The 18124-nt window shown below is 42.6% G+C and overlaps 1 protein-coding gene across 1 annotated transcript; it reads left to right on the top strand.

Annotated features, from left to right (window-relative positions):
- Positions 1–3703: 3703 nt before the first annotated feature.
- On the top strand, positions 3704–16735 carry LOC308218196 (heterochromatin-associated protein MENT-like; the record flags this gene model as incomplete). The annotated part of the gene is made up of 7 exons (XM_080611947.1): positions 3704–3871; positions 4958–5044; positions 6603–6740; positions 9126–9243; positions 10358–10500; positions 12989–13156; positions 16334–16735. 7 exons carry the CDS (start codon positions 3704–3706, stop codon positions 16733–16735), a joined length of 1224 nt encoding a protein of 407 aa, XP_080468073.1.
- Between the last annotated feature and the right edge of the window lie 1389 nt (positions 16736–18124).

Genomic DNA, 18124 nt, shown 5'->3' with positions numbered 1-18124 from the left:
GATAGAATAGCAGCATAGTAAGGCTTCAGGAAATGAAATACTTGCATAAGGAGGTATAAAATCTCAATTTTTAAAAAAATTAAAAATTGAAAGGTAACAACTAGCAACATAGCTTCTTCTAGGGAGCAGCAAAGACCAGCCCTCTTCCACTTGAGTAACGCCTGGGCAGCAAAGACTCACCAGGGTGGTAAGCATGTTAATTCTTAGCCTTATATCACGTTAAACCTATCTCTCTGCTGTGTGTATTCAACAATAAGTAATAACGGGGAACTCCTAAATTGGGTATAACCAGTTTGAACAGACACTTCATGTAAGAGCAAAAGTTGCTCAAAGAGGTGAGAAGAGTTCCATGCCAAACTGATTGAAAGGTCTTTCCATGCTAATTTGTGTACGTTCCCTCACTTACACCACACTGTAAGGCTCTGCAAAGCAATACCTCTGAAGGGTCTCTGAGGAACTACAGAACGGTGTCTGCCAGCTGCTGAGAAGTGCAAAGGGTCAAACAGGCTGGTTTTGGCACCAAGCTACTCCCAGTTTCAGCTTTGCTTGAAAGATGATGCCAAAGAGCACACCTTCCACACTTATGTTCTGTAGAACATAGCTGAACAGGACTTCCTGCAGAGTAAAAATCCATAAGTGGACTTAGTCTAGAACTGATTTTAAACTGTGCTCCTTTTTACTGCATGCAACTGGAAAAGAATTGATCTTCAATAAATGCCAAAATGGCCCACTCAGAGTGGACCATTTACAGAGTACAGTTACGGGAGTGTCAGGGAGTGTCATCAAACAGACAGAAAGACCTCACACCCATGCTGTGCAAGATGGGGACAAAAGATGGCTTCGAAAAAGGCCAAAATAATTACTTCATCAGTATTCTAATTTTATCAAAAGACTTTTTATGACCATTTGTCAGAGGTCAATCACTTGAGGTCAACAGGTCAGGTGCTGTGATGCTGTGAAACTTTGTTTCTACCATTCTGGTTGCAGAAATTCACCTATTTCCTCTGGCTATTTCCATTTGGCACAGCAAAATCAAGAGCACCTCTTATTCAGCCAGTTTGCTCCCCTTTGAAACTTCTCTCTCTCTTGCTAAACAGGATCTTGCAGCAGCTGGAATATACCACAAAGAGTGTCTACACAGTTTGGGTACCCTTTCTTCATTTTCCTGTATTTTTGGCCAATCTCTGTAGCTTGTAGTACCACTAACTGATGTTCAGGGTTTTTACTTCTCTTACTCATTTAGTTAAAAAATAGACAACAGCAGTTTCAAATACATAGCAGAAACATTTCTTAAACACATAACTAAACATAATAGTGTCTAATACATTTAAAAAGCAAGAAAATAAGATGGATATTCCAGGAACAAAACCTGCACACAGTTAAAAACAAAACACATAAAAAAGGAGGCATGTGTATCATGCCTCCTGAACTCTTGTATGGCATACTTACCAGTCAGATTTGAAGTGCATATAAGCACAAAATTGTAATTCTAGTTCAAAATATGGACTTGTACACTTTATAATAATGCTTTTTACACATGACTGCATGCTAGTAATTGGTTTACTCTGTATGTGTCATACTAGTGGGCAGAGGCCATTCCTAACTAAACATAAATGTAGCAGAAAAGACGTAATGACTGCAAAGGAAATTCATCAATGCAGTTTTAATGAAGTCACACAGATAAGAGCAGAGTAAACCTGGAGAATTGCTAATCAAACTTGTTTAAAGGAATAAATGAGGGAACATGTACATTAGTACAAGGATAGGATGTAGAGAAGAAAAGGGAGGTGCAAACACTTCTACATTTCCAAAACTATTCATTGCTTCACAGACCACCACAGATCCTGACTGAAGACAGATCCTAACTCTTCTCTCCTTCAAGATTTCAGGTAGTGTAAATATTCATATCAAAATAACTAGCTTTACTTTTAAAGTTTCGCAAATTCATGTTAAATTCTTTGGAACTAAGTGGTTAAATGGTGGTGTAAAAGTCAGAGGAAGGGAGTGCTCATTTTTTAACACAAACTGTAGCCCTTAGGAAAACCCTCTGTCAGGGCACAGTGGGCAGAATACAAGCTCAGCTTAGACAAAACCTACATAGCCTGAGAGGGCAGAGATTTTCCTCACCTGTCAGAAGATTACCAGTCAATTTAGGGTCAGAGGACTGAGAACAAGCTGAAGGAGAGAATACCCTTCTACTGATCCTGGAACTGAGCACACAAGACAACATGACTCAGTAGCACAGTGTTTTGGATGCTCAGCATCGTGTGCATTGGTTCAAGCCTCTACTTCACTAGTATCAAATAACTACCGGAACAGGCATCCAGACATTTCCTTTCCCAGATGACTGAAATGGCTAATAGAACCAGTGAACCTCAAAGAAACACACACATTCTCTCTCTCTCAAGTCTGAGAAAAGCTTGATTGCTCCATGCAGATTCAGTTCAGGTATTCTCTGGGAACAGGAGATGGAGAAGTCAGTTTGAAATTCTTCAGGCAAAAATGTTCAGCCCTGCTCCCTAGATATGCTCTGGGCGTATCAGCTTCTCCAGGCACAGCAGTAAGAGAGATCTGATTTGAAGGTCCAAGAAGTGCTTAGGTGTAAGCTAGGCTGCAGGGCATGCACCTCAGGCACCCCTGAGAATGTTTCAGTGCAGTTGTGGAGCCCTTAAGGATCTCAGAGTCTTTGGACATCTCTAACACTGCATGGCAGCTGGCTTTGAGGACAGCATGTTTTGATTTAAGCATGTAAATTGTGGGTGAAGACAGATTAAAATGTCCAGTTGCTGTTGTTGTTCTAATGCTTAACCTTTCACCTGATGCCATCTTACACTGACTTCAATACATGCTTTAGTAGTCCTTTCACTGGTGAAGATACCAGAAATGTCTTAATTTATCCTAATATTTGTCAACATTATTACACTGATATAAAATATGCTAATAAGACCTTGATCCACATATGGAAAATCAGTTTAGTCCTGTGGTTGGTTTGTTTTCATTTGCTTTAGTTTTGTCCTGCAAAATCATGTTTAGAAAAAGAAGTAAAACAAGGATGGAAAAGGTTCTGAACGGAAAGCAGAAAAAAAAAGGGAAAAATAGTTGTTTAGAACACAAACTATATGGGGTTGTATGTAAGATACAAGAGTTTACTCGAAAAACAGTAAGCAGCTTCTAAATGTGGGTTTACCTACACCAAGAACATATAGAAATCTATAGATCTCAAGTAGCCTTCAAGGTACATGTACTGAATCACATGAATTCACTATGATTTTCCAGCAGAAAATAATAGCACAGGAGGTTTAAAGAAATAGAAAAAAGTTCAAAGCAGCACAGTGACAAATGATTGTGTTTCACTCCCTCACAATTGCAGAATTCTGAAACTTAAGCAAATGGAGTTTTGAAACAAGTTGGGTCTGTGAAAACATTTCTAGCTAAAATTGTGCTCATCTGATGAAGCATAAATAAAAAGCTGAGGACATGGAGGAGTGATGGGGAAGGGAAATATAGTGCAGATCTTAAAGAGACCTTCTAGCTAGCTGACTGTACTTGGTCTCTGTGCAGTATTTTACCCATTAGAGGGACACCCTCACATTGTATTTGAGAAGGTGCAGGCTATCTCCCACTAGCAGCTTTGTATTTGTTAAAAGAAGTGAAGAAGCAGTCACCACCTCTCTCTGACACTCATTTGTCTCAGGCTGTATCAATGGAGTCTCTCTCGGTGTCAACCAACAGCTTCACTCTGGACCTTTACAAAAAGCTGAATGAAACTTCCAGAGGCCAAAACATTTTCTTTTCTCCTTGGAGTATTGCAACTGCTCTCGCCATGGTCTACCTGGGTGCAAAAGGTGACACTGCAACCCAGATGGCTGAGGTAAGCTCTGAAATCAGCAGGATATCACTTCACAGGTTGTTGCCACATAACTTGCATTATTCTTCAGCCTGTGTGGAACAGAAAGGAACAACACAGTAGAACATAATGTTGGTACAGGAAATAACCCTGCTTGTGCTGCCAGCAATCCTGCAGGTCACTGTTCTGCTTTATTTCCAAGATCACCCTGCTCTGCAACACCCCAACATTTAGCTTATACTTACAGCTCCTAGAGCATTGCAAGTGGTGTGCTAGAGGGAAGTTACTGACACTAAAGGCTGCCGCTGGTCTTACTTGGATCACTACCTTCCATTGTAATTGTCCTTTGAACAGAATAATCCACCTGATATGGTGCTCAAATAGTAATAAAAAGACAACTTTATTAAAAAAAATTAATATGGAGCTAAGACATGCTACAGAAAAGAAAAGCTGGAGATGGTATCACTGCTTTTAGACCCCCAGGTGGTTCCAGAAACAGTATATCTGCTTTCTCATACTGCATACCAAAGTTAGTAAGCTCTCCTGCACAGAAGCAGTACAAATACCTTTGCTTGTGACATAGTCCGTAAATGAAGTAATCTTCCCACAAATAATGAAGACATAATACTACTGAAAATATAACTTCACTTGTGCCCACTTTTGCAGAATTATTCAATCTTTGTATTCTTCTAGGTTATACACATTTACTTCAACACATTAAATGCAGAGTTTTCCATTTGTGTCGCAGCAGTAAGATTCTGAAGTGCACTATGCTCTTTGTTGTGTTTGGTCATGATCTGAAAATAAATTCCATGCATCTAAGCACAAAATAAACATTCACCCAAATAAATTGACGTTTACCTAAATAAATTAATGTTTCAGCTGTAATATTGATCTATTATTAAGCAGTACATATGATTGAATTCTATACAGTAATGATACAGTTTATAGAGACTAAATTGAGAGTAAGGCCTTGTCCTTAACAACTTGAATAGACTAAACTTCCTTGGGCATGACTGGTGAATTACCACAGAAAACTAACATATAACTCTTGAGCACATTTATCTTCAAATAAAGAGCTGTTTTTATTTGAATTTGTCATCATCACAGGTTCTTCATTTTAACCAGGCTGCAAGAGAAGAAAGCTCATCTGAGACAACAAAGCCTTCTCTGGGGAGCCCAAAGAGAAGAAAGATGGTATTTGTTATAAAAAAAAGACTCATAGAAAAAAATCTCTGAGAAGGAGATAGTTAAACACAACTACTGCTTTAGTTAGTTTACTGTTTAGTTTACTGTTAGCCTTTTAACATCTGCTTGTCTTCAGTCTGTATCTACTATAGCACTTCAGTAAGAAATATATATAGAAAGAGCAAATGCAAAGAAGCAGGCAAAGATATTGTAAAACTCACGAACTTGGGCCTTCAAAAGCAGAACTGAGACACTAATGGCAATTTAAATTTCCCTAATACCATCTTACTTGGTTTTAGTGGGTCTATGGAAGCATCAACAATCAATTGTCCTAATATGCTTAAGAAAATTCTATCTCTTAGCAGCTTCAGTTTGTTTTGGTGGTTTGTTTTTTTTTGCTGTAGTGGAAAACAATTACTGCATTCACAATAAACTCCCTTTCACTTTTCTTATGCATGGACACATCAGGCAAACAAAATTCCCGTTTAAGCTAATGTATGTTCATAATGTTCATCAGCTCGCCAGAGACTTGTCACAAGGGAGAAGTAGTTTTTCATCAAATGAAATCCCTAAGCACAGAAAGGCTTGTAAACTCAAACAAGCCATGTTTCTTTGGCACAGAAACAAAAAATAACGCTCAAAGAAACTAGATTAGACAAACTGGAAATAAAAGGGGGAAGGGAATTATATAATTCTCTTCCTAGATGGAGAGGGACTGATCTTCAAGCTGAATCATTACATCCATGTTCATTTTAGCAACTCACTGACATTCTGAAGTTGTAGCAAAGTCTGCCTAACCTGGTCCTTCAGATATTTCCCTCTATTACCTCTTCAAGTCTGTTCCCATCCCATTGCAAAATCCAGCCTCTCCTATTCCGTGCCCTCTGGCTACTAAATTCTTTCCTAGGAGTACTTCCTAGCAGCCCACGTCTCAGCATGAGTGAGAAAACACTAGAGCAAGGAATGCCACCTGACCAACCTTATGACAAATCACCATGAGTCAGTGGCACACACTCTCGGTGTCTCATATGCACAGCACAGTATACACCATGAATGAGGAGACCGCACCCAAGCAGTGGGAGGGGAGTAGCTAACAGGTAGCAGTTTATTCCTCCATCAGCAAAACAACAGCTGGCAACAGCTCGCATGCTCCCTGAGACCATCAACATTGACATCCAGGACAAGCTCCCTCCAAAATCCAAATAGTAACAACAAAATTCATGTGAAATAGAAAATCTGAAGAGTTGATAAGTTCACGACCTGACATTAGTGTCTGCCAGAACAGAGCACCTCCTCAGAAGCTGCCAGGCTGCACTGACCGGGCCTTGTGAAACTGAAAAGTAGGCCTGACCATGACTGAAATGAAGAGAGTCAACTTCATGGGTCTTGATGTCCCCAAAGGCCTGCACAGCAAAACAGAAACAGATCATCACCCTACAGACAGAAAACAATTTGTCCAGTTATACACAGTACAGCAAATGTGTAACATACCAAAAAGAGAGCTCCATCCCCCAAAACTCCTTTTTAATTAAAAAAGAATCCATACTAATTGGTGTCTCTTCCCAAGGATCCTCAGTGCAAGCAAGCTGAAAACATCCACTCTGGCTTCAAAGAGCTTCTGTCTGCCATGAACAAACCCAGAAGTACCTACTTGCTTAAGAGTGCGAACCGACTGTTTGAGGAAAAGACCTACCCATTACTGCCCGTGAGTTTACATCTTTACTTGAGAATACTTTGACATTAAGAGGGATTATCAACAGAGATTATATGAAGAGAGGCTGAGAAAGTTGGGGTTGTTCAGCCTGGAGAAGAGAAGGCTGCATGGAGACCTCAGAGCAGTCTTCCAGTATCTGAAGGGGGCCTACAAGGATGCTGGGGATGGACTCTTCATCAGGGACTGTAGTGACAGGACAAGGGGTAATGGGTTCAAACTTCAACAGGGGAAGTTTAGATTGGATCTAAGGAAGAAATTCTTTACTGTGAGGGTGGTGAGGCACTGGAATGGGTTGCCCAGGGAGGTTGTGAATGCTCCATCCTTGTAGGTGTTCAAGGCCAGGTTGGATGAGGCCTTGGGTGACATGGTTTAGTGTGAGGTGTCCCTGCCCATGGCAGGGGGGTTGGAACTAGATGATCTTAAGGTCCTTTCCAACCCTAACTATTCTACGATTCTATGATCTCCAGATGATACCACTGTGGTTTCAGGGAGCACACCAGGACAGCCATGTGGAGCAGCCTTGGACAGACAAGAGGTCCATATGTCTATAACAGTGGGCAGCAGTTTAGGAAATGCATGAGAACAAGGCATGCTGTGCAGTGGTGTTTCTCCGGAATCTGCTGCAGTCACCAAGTGATCTGCAGCTCAGGGACTTCATGAATTTGCAGGCTTGCCTTTTGAATCTACTGCAACCCTCATCTAGGGAACCCTCATCAGTGGCTGTGTCTTTTGAGAGTGCTGTCTGTTGGCATCGTTATTGGTTTATTTTTCCTCTAAAGGATGCTTCTCCATATCCCTGGTCATCCTCCTCCCCTGTCTCTGCATCTTTTATACTCTAGCATTTCTGAGACAGAGGAGGCCAGGGCTGCATACAGAACTCAGACAAGGGGCTTGCTATAGCCATATACAGTGCCATTCTATATTCTATCTTTTGTTCCCTACTCCTTTCTTTGTAACTCTTGAATTTGTATTTGCCTTTTGATGGCTATTGATCAGATTCTTTTCCTATCAACTGTCCATTATAGCTTCAATACCTCATTTCTAAACAGTAATGATAATTTTCTGTACCTTACACTTCACTGGATCATTTATAAATATTTTAACATTTATATGTCGATGTAAACATTTAGACCTTGGTTTTATAGAATAAATACTTTAGCACAGACTTCATCAGATATCCCTTTGGTACTCCAGTAGTAATAACCATTCACTGTGAAGAGTTTCCTCCTATGCTTGGTTTCCAGTCTTTCAAACAAACAGGATCTATCTCTGTACTCCCATGGATGCTCAGCCTTTGGTGAGAAGTCTTATGAAATGTCTTTGAAATGTCTTTTGGAATCCAAATAGATAGACTGTAATGGCTCAACTTTGTTACCCATACCCTTCCCAACACCTTCAAAAAAAGCCAGCAGATTTGTGATTTAGGATTTCCTATTACAAAATGCTGTTGACATTCCTTCAACACATCATGTTTACTCCTACACCCACTACACCTATTCTACTCACTTGCCCTGTACAGACTCATGAGTTTGTAATCACCTGTATTTTTGATATCTTTTTAAAAACTGATGTTGTATTAATCATCTTCCAGTTTCCTGGAAGGTGGTTTCAAATGAGATTACTGTTCTTTGATCTTAGAGTTTGTTTGGTCTCCTAAGTAATTAGTAATTCGTCCTTCTGAAGTTTATTGCTCATTTTCTCCATAATCTCATGCTTTACAGGAAATCTGAAGAATTTTCTGCTGGGAATCTCCATGAACTGTTTCACAGCAGACAGCAATGTAAACATTAATTCTGCTTTTTTTCCCCATGACTTTATTCTACCATAATGTTCCCTTTATGCCTGATCCTTTATTGTCCTCACAAACTCTTGGCAGATTCCTCACCTCTGTAGCAAACTAAAAGCCTTGTTTCAACTTCATATCAAACTATTCTTCCCTCTTGTACTGAAATCTACTTCATAAAGCAGGAAAGTAGTATTTTAATTATATAAAAAGGTAATTTTCAGAAGTTAAAAAAACCCCAACAACAACAACAAAAAAAAATAAAAAATCAAACCAACAAAATCCAAAACAACAAAAACCCAAAAGAAGAATGTTTTACGGGGCATATCAAAATTACAAGTTGCATCTTGGATTTCAAACACAAAAATTTGAAGCATCAGATTCTTTGAGACTGAAGTTTGATCAGTCTTTAGTTCATATTTAGTACAGGATGTATTAGACTTTATTTTTAAGGGTTATCCCATTTAAAACAAAGTATGTTTTCTTCAGTTAAGTATCAGCTGATTGTATAATCTGTTGAAGTGATTATTTCTAACACTTTTATAATTCAAATTTAACTAAATAAGCATATATTTTCCAATTTTATCTTTCAGAAATTCTTACAGCTCATTACAAGCTATTACAATGCAAAGCCACAAGCTGTAAACTTTAAGACAGCTGCAGAACAAGCCAGAGCACAAATCAATTCTTGGGTTGAAAATGAAACTGAGAGTAAGCACCACTCTGGTGGCTTTTTTCTTGTCTAGCTTTCAAATAATTTGTATTTCCACATTTATTGCTCTTGTAGTCTTGAAAATTAAGGGGAGGTAATGAGCAAAGCACAGTTAAAAAGCATAAAGAATGTCTCTCTCCAAACTGATGCTCCTTACAAGGTCCTTCCCTTGATTCTTCATGCCATAGCCTCTTCTGAATTATTTCTGTTCAGAGGAAGGCACATTGATTGGCTTCATTCTGATTAGTGAGGTTTTTACTTCTGCTTTCTTCATCTGCCTGCAACCATCCTCACAGAATAGCCAAGCTATTCCACTTTACCCACTTTCCAATGACATTTACTGTTGCAATTGCAATAAATATTGATATACTTCAAAAGCCATATGTACACCACGAAAAACGTACAGTAAAAACTCCTCCCAAATGCAAACATTTTTGCTAGAGAGGTAGGCATAGAGAAGGCACAATTAAAATTGGTGAGTTATATAGTTGTCGTGGTTTAAGCCCAGGTCGTAAATTAGAACCACGCAGTCTACTTCCTCCCCCACCTTTCTTCCCTCTGCTTCTGGAGGGATGGGGAGGAGAATCAAAAGAATGCAACTCCCACGGGTTGAGATAAGAACAGTTTAGTAACTAAGGTATAACACAAATCACTACTGCTACCACCAATAATAATAATGATAAAGGAAATAACAAGGGAAGAGAATACAACCTCTCACCGACTGGTACCTCACCCCCACCCCACAAACTGATACCGATGCCTCGCCCCCCACCCAGCAGCGTTCTAGCCCTTCCGGGAACTCTCAGTTCTACCCTGGGCGTGACGTGCTTTGGTATGGAATACCTCTTTGGCTAGTTTGGGTCAGGTGTCCTGTCTCTGCTTCCTCCCGGCTTCCCCTCCTCCCTGGCAGAGCATGAGACTCACAAAGTCCTTGGTCAGGCCAGACATTTGAGCGGTAACTAAAAACATCGGTGTTATCAGCTCTGTTCCCAGGCCGAAAGTCAAAAACACAGCACTGCACCAGCTACTAAGAAGGAGAAAAAATGACTGCTACTGCTGAACTCAGGACAATAGTTCCACTGAAATAACAGTTCTATTTGTCTGATTTTGAAGGGAAAATACAGGGTTTGCTGCCTGCAGGATCTCTCAATTCTCACACCGTGTTGGTCTTAGTAAATGCCATTTATTTCAGAGGAAATTGGGAAAAGAAATTTCTGGAGAAAAATACTTCTGAGACACCCTTCAAAGTGAGCAAGGTAAATTCCTTGTCTATATGCCTGTTATCATATGTCAATATGTCTACTACTGAGGAGCAAGAAACCTCTAAATACTTCACCCGCACTTCTTATGCCACTGAAATGCTCCTTGTAGCTGGACACATGGTATAAACTCAGTAAGAACAGCAACTGTGAAAATAACTCAGCATTATCTTATCCACGCATATTCATGAGAATAAGATTTTTAATTAATAGCTCTTCAGTATCAAAACACTTGAGAACACCACGGTTAAGTAGCTGAAGGACAAGAGGAAATAAGTACCAAGGTCCCACTTTTAAAAGAGACTGTGTTGCTTTTGAGAGCACTGTTTACACACCTACAGCTCTCTTCTGTTTTTGAGACACAGTCTATACTCTGAGTTCAAGGAAACTGAACAAGCTGTTCGTCCCCTGGGTGTTGCATAAAACCTCAGAGGGAATTTTCATGGGGCTGTCATTTTAGCTGAGTGCATGAGGATGACGTATTCAGCATACATGGAGGGCATGTTATTGAGCTGACAGTATTTAGCATACTGATGATTCACAGTAGCTGACTACATGCAGATTTTTGGACCGTGCTACAGGCAAGCAAAATTATTTGTCAACGGGAAGTATCTTGTTTGACATAGATTATGAGTGCAAACACCTTTTGTGTGCCAGGCAAGGTGAAGCAATTATGTCAATGATGTGACTCTCTACCTAAAACCTACTGTGTACCTACTATGCTACATGTGTTGTTTTAGGATCCATCATGATACATGGTTGTAGTGGGCTGACCTTGGCTGGCCATCAGCTGCCCAACAAGCCTCTCTATCACTCCACCTCTCAATGGGACAGAGAAAGAAAAACAAGATGAAAAGCTCCTGGGCCAAGAGAAAGACAGGGAGAATGTACCAATTACCATCCTGGGAAAAAAAGCCTTGGCTTAAGGAAATTAATTTATTATAAATTAATCAGAGTAGGTTAATAAGTAATAAGACCAAATATAAAACACCTTCCCTGGCTCCTTCCTTCTTCCAGGCTAAACTTCAAACTCTTCTATCTATCCCCCAAAGGCAGTGCAGAATGATGGGGAATGGAGATTGCAGTCAGTTCATCACACGTGGTCTCTGCTGCTCCTTTCTCCTCTCGTTTTTTTGCTCATGTGGAGACCCTCCCATGGGATATAGCCATTCATGTCCAACATGAGTCCTTCCCATAGGCTGCAGTTCTTCATGAACTGCTCCAGTGTGGGTTCCTTCCACGGGGTGCTGTCCTTCAGGAACGGGCTGCTCCAGCATGGGTCCCCCTGCGGGGTCAGAAATCCTGCCAGCAAACCTGCTCCAGCATGGGCTCCTCTTTCCATGGAGCCACAGGTCCTGCCAGGAGCCTGCTCCAGTGCAGGCTTCCCACAGGGTCACAGCATCCTTCAGGCATCCCCCTGCTCCAGTGTGGGGTTCTCCACATGCTGCAGGGTGGTTATCTGCACCACCGTGGTCTTTACCATGGGCTGCAGGGGAATATCTGCTCTGATGCCTGGAGCAGCTTCCGCACTGACCTTGGTGTCTGCAGAGCTGTTTCACTCACATATTCTCACTCCTTTATCCCAGCTGCTGTTGCACAGCAGTTTTTACCCTTTCTTAACTATGTTACCACAAAGATGTTACCAACATCACTGACTGGCTCAGCTTCGACCAGTGGTGGGTTTGGAAATGGCTCTGCCTGACACGGAGGCAACTTCTTATGTCTTCACATAGAAGTCACCCCTGCACCCCCTTGCTACAAAAACCTTGCTATGTAAACCAAATACATTGTGCACAGAGACAGTTCAATGCACAGGATACATCATAGCAAAGCCTGTGAACAGATAAACTTTTGCACTCAAATGTAACAATGAAGCTGAGAGTGGATATATTAGTAAAAGCTCTGTGAACAAAGCACGGCATCGGAGTTCAAAAGACTACAGGGTAATGCAGTTCCATTTGGTAATCCAGTACTCTGTGGTTTGGGGAAGAGGAAAAGCCAGCGCAAGTCACAGAAAATATGGTTCAGAAGCAAAGTGAAATGATCAGTATTGCCTGGAAGGATAAAACAGGAAAAACGGTTGATGGCATCCCCAGGAAGAAAGTGAACATTTTTTTCCCCCAATCGAGACCCCTACTGCAAAAATGTAACTTTGGGAGAAAACATGAAACACTCACAGCAGTTACTTGCTTATCAAAGCTAACGCCTTTATTTTAAAACAAGAAATATATGACATGTGACTCAGTTAGCAGGTATGCATATGTCTATGCTGATTTTTTTGTAAGGATCCCAATGACTTTGAAAAGAGGAGTGTATGTGATACCGTACAAAGAAAAAGGTACTGTGCATCCACATGCTGCTCTGTCTTGTATTTGTTTGCAAATTTTTGCTTTCAGTGCAACTAAGCAAGTAAACTTCCATTTTAAGGAAGGAAATAACTAATTTTTTCATGTCTGATTTTTTGCACATCTGATTTTTTTCACAGACCGAGACTAAACTGGCACAGATGATGTTTCTGAGAGATACATTTTTGATATTCCATGAAACGACCATGAAATTCAAAATCATTGAGCTGCCGTATGCGGGAAATGAACTGAGCATGTTTGTCCTCCTACCAGATGACATCACTGATAACACTACTGGTCTAGAGCTGGTAAAACTGACCTGCTGTTGTGTCACATACGCTATGATACAGTAACAAAAATAGATTAAAAAAGTGAGGAAGAACGAGCTTCAAAATCATGGTAGAATAGGTTTTGATGTGTGCATACTTGCTTTCATTAACACCATAATTTCCCAGCTCCTAAGCTGAGGGCATCTGATAGTATTGCACACATAGTATTTTACTTACAGATGCATCTAAAAACTATGTCTGCACAACAGCTTAGGCTGTTTTGCATCCTCTTTTCTATTACAAGAATAGCACAAACAAAGGAAGGACCAATTCTGAATCACTGCGCTCTAAAGTTATCTTCTCCTAAGAGCTGTATTAATTAGTTTTTATATCATTTGCAGTCCAGATTTGCACCTGGTATTTTGTGGTGGTTTCTGAAACTAAGTGTTGACTATCACGACCCAGAAGGTATCAACAGCCACTCATGACCATGCCAGGATAAGTTTCAGATTCTAAACAGATCAGGACAAACACCTTCTTATTTGTACCTCAGGTCTCATGCACTTCACTTATTTCCCACTACTAGGAGAAAAGTTATCCATATACACACAAAGCAAGAGCTTATTAATATCATTATAAGTCACACATTGCGAAAAAGCAATATTCTTTACACCAGGAAAAAAAACATAACTACTCTGAGGTTTCAGGCCTAAACCTCACCACCATTAAGAAAATAAATAGGAGTATAAGTCATGCAGAACTTTGCAGGATCATGCCTTATGAATATGGTTCATAATGAATAAAGTTCCAGCTGTAGCCACTGCTGGTGGCTGGGTTTTGTTTTACATGTTCTTGATGAGTGAAGCACGAAACCAGACTCTACAACTTAGGGAGAGTTATAAAGCAGGTATGTTTTCGAGACCATCTTAAAAACCTAAACGTACACAAGTCCATGGGACCTGATGAAATCCATCCGCGGGTCCTGAAGGAGCTGGCAAATGAAGTTGCTAAGCCACTGGCCAACATATTTGAAAAATCATGGCAGTCAGGTGAAGTTCCTGACGACTGGAAGAAGGGAAATAAAACCCCCATTTTCAAGAAGGGGAAAATGGATGACCCGGGGAATTACAGACCAGTCAGTTTCACCTCTGTGCCTGGCAAACTCTTGGAGCAGATTCTCCTGGAAGGCATGCTAAGGCACATGAAAAACAAGGAGATGCTTGGTGACAGCCAGCATGGCTTCACTAAGGGGAAATCCTGCCTGACCAATTTGGTGGCCTTCTATGATGGGGCTACAGAACTGACAGACAGGGGCAGAGCAGTTGATGTCATCTACCTGAACTTGTGCAAAGCATTCGACGCTGTCCCACACGACATCCTTGTCTCTAAATTGGAGAGACATCAATCTGATGGGTGGATCACTCGGTGGATAAAGAACTGGCTGGATGGCCGCACGCAAAGAGTTGTGGTCAATGGCTCGATGTCCGGCTGGAGACCGGTAACAAGTGGTGTCCCTCAGGGATCGGTGTTGGGACAGGTCTTGTTCAACATCTTTGTTGGTGACATGGACAGTGGGATTGAGTGCACCCTCAGCAAGTCTGCCGATGACACCAAGTTATGTGGTTCGGTTGAGACGCCGGAGGGAAGGGATGCCATCCAGAGGGACCTCGACACACTTGTGAGGTGGGCTGATGCCAACCTGATGAAGTTTAACCATGCCAAGTGCAAGGTCCTACACCTGGGTGGGAGCAATCCCAGGCACGGCTACAGGTTGGGCAGAGAAGAGATTCAGAGCAGCCCTGCAGAGAAGGACTTGGGGGTGTTGGTCGATGAAAAAATGAACATGAGCCAGCAGTGTGCGCTCGCAGCCCAGAAAGCCAACCGTATCCTTGGCTGCCTCAAGAGGAGCGTGACCAGCAGGTCGAAGGAGGTGATCCTGCCCCTCTACTCTGCTCTCGTGAGACCTCACTTGGAGTATTGTGTGCAATTCTGGTGTCCTCAACATAAAAAGGACATGGAACTGTTGGAACAAGTCCAGAGGAGGGCCACGAGGATGATCAGGGGACTGGAGCACCTCCCGTATGAAGACAGGCTGAGAAAGTTGGGGCTGTTCAGCCTGGAGAAGAGAAGGCTGCGTGGAGACCTCATAGCAGCCTTCCAGTATCTGAAGGGGGCCTACAAGGATGCTGGGGAGGGACTCTTCATCAGGGCCTGTAGTGACAGGACAAGGGGTAACGGGTTCAAACTTAAACAGGGGAAGTTTAGATTGGATCTAAGGAAGAAATTCTTTACTGAGAGGGTGGTGAGGCACTGGAATGGGTTGCCCAGGGAGGCTGTGAATGCTCCATCCTTGGCGGTGTTCAAGGCCAGGCTGGATGAGGCCTTGGGTGACATGGTTTAGTGTGGGGTGTCCCTGCCCACGGCAGGGGGGTTGGAACTAGATGATCTTAAGGTCCTTTCCAACCCTAACTATTCTATGATTCTATGATTCTATGTTTATTACGGGCCCGAGTGCAAGGGGAATCGCTCCTCCTAACTTGCACACCGAGGGGTTAAGTGAGCAGATATTTATTACACGCAAACATGCATATTCATTAGGTTCCAGAGAGATCATTGGGGCTATTACAATTAGTTTAGGAACTCATTATCATAAGTCTCCTCCCTTTTGGCGCTTGTGCACTGCCCTCCTACAGTCGTGGGCAAGGGTCTTTAAGATGAAGTAAGTAGTCTTCCTCACAGTGTACTTTTCACCTCTGGCACAGTTGGATGCCCCAGTAATCACAAAACCAGCTGAAACCAGCCGTATCTGTAAGTTTCTGATATCTGGCAAAGATTTAGAACAGTGTGACCTTCGTGCAAAATTTATTGCAAGCAAAACAGGATGGGCAGACAAGGAGTATCCTAAGCTAGCAGATGTACAGGAGTCACTGTCTCCAAACTAACTGATAATTAGAAGGATGGTAAGAAATAATTCACTCATTAGAAGGATGGTAATAAATATAATTCACTCATGTGAGTAAGACTACTAAATTCTGTTATCACACCACAGACTTACAACACATTGTTCTCTTAGACCTAAGTTAAGTTAAAAGTATTTTAACTCTATGTTTTACAGGCACTTGCTTTCCTTATATCATGAGTGTTGTGACACTGGTATGCACATGTCTTGTCTCTGTCCTTCATATTCCGACTATTTTCTATCTTGACTCATTGCAGGTGGAAAGAGAGCTGACCTATGAGAAACTGGCTGAATGGACCAAATCAGCCAATATGATGAAAGCTGAAGTGGATCTGTACCTGCCCAAGTTGAAGGTGGAAGAGAATTATGACCTTAAATCCACTTTGAGCAGCATGGGAATACAAAATGCTTTTGACCCTGCTCAGGCTGATTTCACGGGGATGTCAGTGAAGAAGGATCTTTTCATCTCAAAAGTTATTCACAAAGCTTTTGTGGAGGTCAACGAAGAAGGTACTGAGGCAGCAGCTGCCACAGGTGGTCTGGTGCTGAGATCAAAACCACCAACAATGACTTTTAAAGCTGACCACCCTTTTCTCTTCTTCATCAGACACAACAAATCACAAACCATTCTCTTCTATGGCAGACTCTGCTCACCCTAGTCAGCTACTCCTTGCCCTGCCGCGCCAGAGATTCTTGCTTGCCAGCACAGAGGCAAATCCCAAAACCTGAAACTCCTGCTGCAACTAGGTGGAGAAGGACCTTGTCCCTTTCTCCATCAGGCTGCACACCCCAGGGCCAGAGGCACAGCTCCTCCTGTGTCCTCCCTCTTACCCTGAAGGGACAACCATGCCAGGGCCAAGAGGAGGGCACAATGGCTTGCATCCATAGAGCAATCCCGGTTGTCATTCAGACCAGGCCATCAAGGATAGCTCTGTCCTAACTGTTATTAGCTGTGGCATTTCTATCCCTTCCCCTCTGAGCAGTGTATACAAACACATGCTAACACAGTCCCTCTCCTCACCCCCATGACTACAGCCCCTGACTCAAATGTGGTGTCAGCACTTACTCCCAGCCTGCAGCAGTTACACCCTGCTTAGCCATCGTTTCTGTCCTTGCATTGCAGCTAGAGGCAGACCCTCCACACCCAAGGCCTGTGGCCATCCCCTTGTCTTCCTTCCACATCCCCGGTGTAAACCTTCAGCAGCTCCAAATTTAACCTCAAATTAGCTTCACATGTCACTCCACAGATATCCTTTAAAAAAATAAATTAAAAATACACCTCTACAGGGACTATTTGTCTCACTCAGACCCTCGGGTATACGAGGAGGGTCCAAGCCTCTACAGCACCAGCTCATTTTCGTTTAAAACAAGCCCTGCTTCAAAACTAATCAATATCAATTATAACCTGTCATGGGCTGGGGGTGTTTCCTTACAGCTCTGCCACGAGAGGGAGGCAGAGCTGGAAAATCACCGGCTGTGCTCCGGGAGATACTAAAGCGGGGTGGGAGGAGGATGACGGTGAGAGGGTGATGGCTCTTGGTGGGAGCGGGCGGTGTTGGGCCGCCATTTTGGCCGGTGTGAACAAGGAAGCGCCGCAGCCTCCGGCTCAATCCTGGGGCGCGGCTGAGGAGGGGCCGAGCTGCCGGCCTTTGCCCCGGTTCCGCGGCGCTTCCGGGAGGAGGGAAGCGCGGCGGCCGGTAGGGTGAGTGTGCCGCTGACCTGGGGATGGCATTTCTTACGGGGAGCCTGTGCTGTAGAAGCTGTGTGGCGTTGCTTTTGTGACTTTTTTTATCTCTCGTGGTTTCTGCTTCTTGCCAGCTGGAGTCGCAGTGGTGTGTAGAGGGCGTATTTCATATGTAGGAGTGATGTGGGCACGCAGAAATGTTGAGTTTTGATGTCTTTTGTGGTGACAAGTCCAGCATGGGCCCAGAGGGGGGTCTTCTGGCCCTTGGGAGTGCCAAGCCTTTGTCTTTTTGTGCCTGAGCTTGCTGGGATGGGGTCAGACCTTGGGGACCTCTTGCTCCTGTCTGCTACTGCTGAGGCCCTCC

This window comes from Psittacula echo, assembly GCF_963264785.1.
Source record: "Psittacula echo genome assembly, chromosome: 2".
In the NCBI taxonomy this organism is placed as follows: Eukaryota; Metazoa; Chordata; class Aves; order Psittaciformes; family Psittacidae; genus Psittacula; species Psittacula echo.
Note: the sequence above shows the minus strand (reverse complement) of the source record. Positions and strands in the feature narration are given on the sequence as shown.